We start from the raw sequence: 6,377 nt of genomic DNA, 5'->3' as shown, positions 1-6,377 counted from the left end.
GGAGGGAGGGAAGGAGGGAGATGGTGGCAGACAAGACAGAGCCAGGCAGGGACACAAAGGAAACCAGTGCTGGAGCTACCTTGTTGTTGAGCAGGCCAGCCCAGCCCCCACCTACCCAATGCCAGCCCTCCGTGGCCGCTCTGGCATAGCTCTGGGGGGCACAGTGCCAACCCCTGAGCTCTCCCCCCATCCCATGTCCTTTCACTGCTTCCAAAATAACTCTCTGCTCACTGACCAAGTTTGGCCTCTGGGTGTTTTTCCCCTCTGGGGACCTGTTCTCCCACCTCGGCAGGGTGGCAGGAGAGACCTGAGTGCTTGTTCAAAACCAAGGACCACCCCTTCCCGGTTTGCCACTGGATCAGTTCACACAAAAGTGCTCCGACAAATCTGAGCGCCCCTAAGTCATTATGTCGGTTTTAGTCTGGCTAAGACATCTTATCCAATAGGGAAGAGGAGGTAGAAAGTTCTTGCTCATGCCTAACTCCTGCACCAACGACCCCAGCAGGGCTGTCCTTGGCCCTGATGCCCAGAGAATGAATTAGTGGCTCCTCACGGTGACCTCAGAAGAGGACCCTCAGGGGCCCTGGGATGATACCAGGAACAGAAACAAGCATGTCCCTCCCACCCCAGCCCAGTCGCCTTTCCTTGAGAGGAGCCTGGAGCCCCGACCCTTCCTCTCTGGAATCTCCCATCAGGCAGTGGGCCTGGCCCCATCTCCCTGCGGCATCCCCTGTGGGAGGTTCGGTTCCTCTGACTGCCCAGCCCAGGAGCACAGGTTCCCTGGAAGGCCATTTCCCTGAAGGTCACTGTTGGAAGATTCTTTGCCAGTGAGGATGGAAGAGTCAGGCAGGAAAGAAGAGCTGTTTGACGGGGCTTCAGAGCACGCAGCTCTGGCATCCAGAGTCACCCCGCCACCCCCTTTCGGAGCCCTGGTCGGGCACTTGTAGTTGAAGGCCTGGAGGAAAGTGATCGCAACAGTCCGTGCTTCTAAGTACTTATGGTATGAAAAGGACTACTGTTTTCCTTTGTGTCCCTTGCTTCTCTGTATAACGCTTCCAGGTAGACTCTTAGGATTTCCATTTGAAAGATGAAGAAGCAGAGACAGGACACTGGTGGCTCATGTCTGTAACCCTAGCTACTCAGGAGGCTGAGAGCGGAAGAGAGAAGTTTGAACCCAGCTCCGGCAGACAAATCTGAGAGACTCATATTTTCAACAAGTCAACAAAAAGCCACAAGTGGAGGTTTGGCTCAAGTGGAAGAGTAAAAGACTTGAGCAAAATAAATTAAATAAAACAAGCAAAAGTGTGAGGTCCTGAGTTCAAGCCCCAGTACTAGCATACACATACACACACATACACAATTAAGAGTGGCTAGACAGGCTCTGGTGGCTTACACCTGTCATCCTAGCTACTCAGGAAGACTGAGATCTGAGGATCGCGGTTCAAAGCCAGCCCGGGCAGGACAGTCTGTGAGACTCTTCTCTCCAATGAACCACCAGAAAACCAGAAGTGGTGCTGTGGCTCAAGTGGTAGAATGCTAGCTTTGAGCTGAAGAGCTGAAGGACAGCGCCCAGGCCCAGAGTTCAAGCCCCATGACCAACAAAAATAAAATAAAAATAAAAAAGAGTGGCTAGAGAGGTAGTGCTGTTTTCCCAGACACACAGCTCCCAGCAGTGGGGTTAAGTCCCAGGCCGCACGCCAGGCTCCAGAGTCCATTTTACCATGGCCAGTGCCCTGTCTATCTCTGTCCCCAGGGGGCCTGGGGCAGAGTGGGGAGCAGGCTGCAGCATGTGGGCCCATCAGGACTGAGAGCCTATGGAAGAGGGAAGGCGGGGGGGGGACAGGCAGGGGGGGACAGGCCGGGGGCCAATTCTGCTCTGAGCCAGGCTTTCTTCTCTTCCGCCAGCCCCACCCGGCCGCACCCCATGCCCACTGCTGCCAGAGCCCAGAGGTTTCCTTTTTCTCTTGCCTAAGGCTGTTTCCTGTCTTTCCTTTGAACTGGGGTGTTGGCTCCCCAACACGCTCACTCTCCTCCAGCGACCCCCCGGGCTTGTCCTGGGATGGGCCCATCCCTCCCAGGCTCTGCTTTCAGAGTCAGGCGGGCACAGGCGGTCCCTGGGGACCCCATTTCCTGGAATCACACCACCCCTCCTTCACCCTCTTCTCTCTGCTCTGGACTGGGTGCTGTCTGGATTCCCCGGGGTCCCTCCCTGCCGCTGGCACAGTTGCCAGGCTCTCTCCTGGGGGTCTTTCCCTCCCTGTCCTGCGCCAGCAGCATGACTCTCGCCAGGGGGCTCTCCCTCCCTCCCTCCCTCCCTCTCTCTCCCTCCCTCCCTTCCTTCCTCCCCTTCTAGTTTTCAGCCAACTGTGGGGACATTAAACTCTAGAAGAGTTATAGGACTGCCACAGGGCCTCCAGTGCAAGGGAGGCCCGGGGATTCGAACCCCCACATCTTGCATGCCTAACTGGAATGAGCCAGCTCCTAGCATCTATGTGCAAGCCACAGAGGCTGGGCTGGGCACAAAGCCCCCCCACCCCGTGACGGGAAATGGGGCTGGGGTGGCATCTGTGCCTCTCCTCCCTGGGACCAGCTCTCCCCCACAGAAGCCCACGAGTCTCTCTGCTCCCCTCATCCGCTCACCCTGAAGGGACCCATTTGGGTGCGGTGTGTTGGGGAACCGTCACTCCCCTCCTCTTCCATGGAGCCCTAAGACTGTACTCGCCAGGAGGAAAAAAGAAAGAGAGGGAGATAGAAAAAGAGGGGAGGGAGGGAGGAAGAGAAGAGAAGAGCCAGCCAGCCATTCTGGGTCCCCAGTATAGCTTATGTGGTCTTTTTGCCAGCTCCACACCTGTATCAATCTTTCATAGAATGATGCTGTACCTCTGCTTCCAATGCTAGCTCCTGGACTTCCTCCTCCAGGAAGACCGCCAGAATTGCCTCCCAGCCCTGGTTCCCTAATCTCAGCCTTGCTAACACCCACTGAACTCCTCCCATGGGCCAAACCTAAGTCAAACTATCTGCAAGCATTGCCACCATGAGCCTACACAGCAACCCCTTGAAGGCAAAGTAGGAAACTGAGTCACCAAGGGGCCAACATACTGGCCTGGGTTCCTTCAGCTAAGAAGCAAGGCACAGCCCTTTATGGTTGTGCTCAGCGCCTAAATCAACCCTTCTGCCCGCTCCCTGCAGCTTCCCACCTCTCTCTTGTTAGTTATAGAGGTCCCAGGTAGCAGCACAAGGAGGTGGAGGCTCTCTGGAATCTACTTGTAAGGGGTAGACTCCAAAGACAGCAGAAGGCTTCCCGCCATAGGTTCTCCTGGCACAGTGGGTGAAGGGAGTGAGCGCAGGTGTCTGAGCTTCCGATGGTTCACAGCCAGCTACCCCAGACCCTCTGCCTCAACCAGGCACCCAGACTCCTCTCACACAGCCCTGGCATCATCTGCCGTGTGCATATTCCCATCATGCTGTGCGTGGGGTGATGGAGAGGCTCCGTGCCTACCCTCAGACCCTCCCCCCCATCATCATTCACCCCAAAGCCAGCAGCACCAGCAGTCCATTCACATTCACACACACACTCCAGAAGAACGCCCAAAGCCCTGCCAGTCTTCCTAAGCCTGAGTCGACAGCATAGGAGGAGACCTTGAGAGAATGTGTATGAAAGGGGGTGGCGGGGGGGGGGGGAAGAGGGAGAGAAAGAGACTTGAAGGACTTGGAATAAGTGAAGTCTGATCAAACAGGCCAGCATTTGGCCCTAGAGAAGTCATGGTTTTGGGGTTTGGTTTTTGTTTCTTTCAGTGGGGGGGGGGATGCTTTGTCAGTCCTGGGGTTTGAACTCTGTGCCTGAGCACTGTCCCTCAGCTCTTCAGCTCAAGGCTAGCGCTCTACCACTTGAGCCACAGCCCCACTTCTGGTTTTCTGAGTGGTTTATTAGAGATAAGAGTCTCTAGGGCTTTTCTTCCTCTGGGCTGGCTTTGAATCTAGATCCTCAGATCTCAGCCTCCCGAGTAGCTAGGATTACAGCGTGAGCCACCGGTGCCTGGCCCAGTCATAGGTTTTGAACTTGTCTCTAAGGAAAACTTGCTAGCTTTCCCCAGGACGGAGATATAGCTACACCATGGGAGGTACTGGCTGGAAGTGAGGAATCTCACCATGGCCCGTTGGGGAGCAGGTGCCAGGTGGTTTGTATTGGGGTGGAGTGGAGGATTCAAGTCCCTCCTCTGGGCCCAGCAGCGCCTTCCTGAACTGGCTCTTCTCCATACCCCTGCCACCTTCAGATGCCTTTGCCACTCTCCAGAGAGGGCAAAGCCCGAGGAGCCGCCCTCCCGGGAGCCATTGTTAGGTCAGCAGAAGCCCCTCTAGGCACTGTTCACGGGGGACCCCTCCACAGCTGGAGGCGGGGCACCTCCGACCCCCCCCCAACACTCCAGACTTTGCTGATTTTACCTCCTGGCCCCAGGCCCACCTGGCCCCCTCCAGCTTGCAGGAGTGCTCTGAGTCTTGGAAGCACAGAGCTTTCTCAACCTCCAGAGACTCGGGGTGGGGGTGGGGGGGAGACCCTCCACTTGAACTCCAAAGTCATTTCTGTATCCTGTGGAATAGTGTCCAAACAACAAGGAAAATCTTCCATTGGCATAGATAGCAGGGTGTGTGGATCCCCAAAATAGCCCTTTACCTCCTTCCTCAAATCCTAGCAGACAAAAAGACCTGAGACCAGTGGATGAAGACTGGGAAGCTGGGAAAGGGTGCAGGATCTCATGGCCTCTGGAAAACCCTAGAAGCCTGCCAGGCCTTTGAACCCAGGCAAATGGTCTTCCTCCTGCTTCCCCAAGACAGGCTTGACAGAAGTCATTTCCAAACTCTTTCCAGCCATTAGAACGCTGTCTTCAGCTGAAGCAGTGTTATGTGCCCCAGTAAATTAGACTGCTAAGCCGGGCACTAGTGGCTCATGCATGTAATCCTGCTCAGGAGGCTGAGATCTGAGCACTGAGGTTCAAAGCTAGCCCAGGCAGAAAAGACTTATTGCCAATTAACAAAAGCCAGAAATGGTGGTGTGGCTCAAGTGGTAGAGCAACAGCCTTGCGCAAAAATGCCAAGCAAGAGTGTGAGGCCTTTTTTTTTTGTTCTTTTTTCTTTTTGCTTATGTGGTGCTGAGGAATCGAACCCAGGCCCTCAGGCATGCAAGGCAAGCGCTCTTCCACTAAGCCAACTTCCCAGCCCCTGAGTGTGAGGCCTTAAGTTCAAGCCCCAGTATGGGCACGAAATAAATGAGACAGCTAACGGTGGGGGGTCCCGGGGTAAGCTGGGATACCACTAGTGCCCCCATTTACTTCCACACACTTTTGCCAGGCTCTTGAAACTCTAGGCCAGCTCCCTCTTCCTCAGGGATCCCCTGCCCGGAGCCTCTCCCAAGCTTGGGGAAGCTTGGGGAGGGGGGTCTCCTAGGGGTAGGGGCCCTCTGTCTCTCCTGTCGCCAGTGACACCTGGGCAGGGGGAGTTTTCTTTTCCCAGAGCAAGGGCAGGTGGGGGCAGTTGATCCAGAATGTGTTCTGGGCCCTCGTCCTGCCCGGGGGTTAACGAGCCTCAGCCTTGGGGTTGAGCCCTCCCCTAGTCCCCATTAGGTCCCCCTCTCTGCCCCATCTCACCCCAACTCAGACTCTAAAAATGGTTCTCTGGTTTTCAGCCTCGGCGTCTGGCCACAAATTAGTGTCTCCAGCACAGCCTCCTGGGACACAACTTCAGGGAGGCCTCTGGGGAGGTGGCAATAGCACTAAGCAGAAGGGCACGGTGCTGCGGGGTCCCCTTCTGAGAAGAGTGGGTGACCCCACACACGCGCGCACGCACGCGCACACACACACACACACCCCTAGCTCCGTGTACCTCCTCTCCACTCCAGACACAGACCTGCTTCCAACCCCCGGGGCGCACTCTCTCCACCTCGGCCGCCAGTGCAGCCAGGGTGACCCTCCTGGGCCCTGCAATTGCTGGACGAGGCAAGAGCCGCCGACCCCCTGTCTGAGTTGGGGTGCAACCCACCTTGCCGCCTAGGGAAGCAAGCGAAGCCCGGCCTCACTGCTGGTCTGCTCTTTAATTTCTGCCTCATTTCCCCTCTCCAGCCCTGGAGCCTGAACCCTGCTGAGATGTCCGGGTCAGAGACACCCCGCGGACAGGTGCCCCGGGGCCGGGGACACCCCGCGCACGCGCGCGCCGCGGGCAGGTGTCCTGGGCGGGCGAGTACTCACAGGTACGCCGTCAACGCGTCCAGGTCCCGAGGCACGACGGAGAGCCCGCGCTCAGAGCAGTCCGCCGCCAGCATGATGCCGTCCTCCTGGCAGTGGCAGGGGCCGGGGCAGGTGGCGCGGCCGGGGCCGGGCTGGGGG

The 6,377-nt window shown here is 57.0% G+C and overlaps 1 protein-coding gene across 1 annotated transcript in view; it reads right to left on the bottom strand.

Moving 5' to 3' along the window:
- The window catches only part of Lgr6 (leucine-rich repeat containing G protein-coupled receptor 6), a 116,037-nt gene extending 109,666 nt beyond the window's left edge, over positions 1 to 6,371 (bottom strand). Inside the window, exon 1 of the mRNA XM_013017385.1 lies at positions 6,240 to 6,371. Within this exon, the coding sequence (XP_012872839.1) occupies positions 6,240 to 6,313 (74 nt within the window). The 5' untranslated portion in view covers positions 6,314 to 6,371. The remainder of the gene's footprint in view (positions 1 to 6,239) is intronic.
- Positions 6,372 to 6,377: the final 6 nt, after the last annotated feature.

This window comes from Dipodomys ordii, unplaced genomic scaffold, assembly GCF_000151885.1.
Source record: "Dipodomys ordii isolate 6190 unplaced genomic scaffold, Dord_2.0 Scaffold35, whole genome shotgun sequence".
Taxonomy (NCBI): Eukaryota; Metazoa; Chordata; class Mammalia; order Rodentia; family Heteromyidae; genus Dipodomys; species Dipodomys ordii.
Note: the sequence above shows the minus strand (reverse complement) of the source record. Positions and strands in the feature narration are given on the sequence as shown.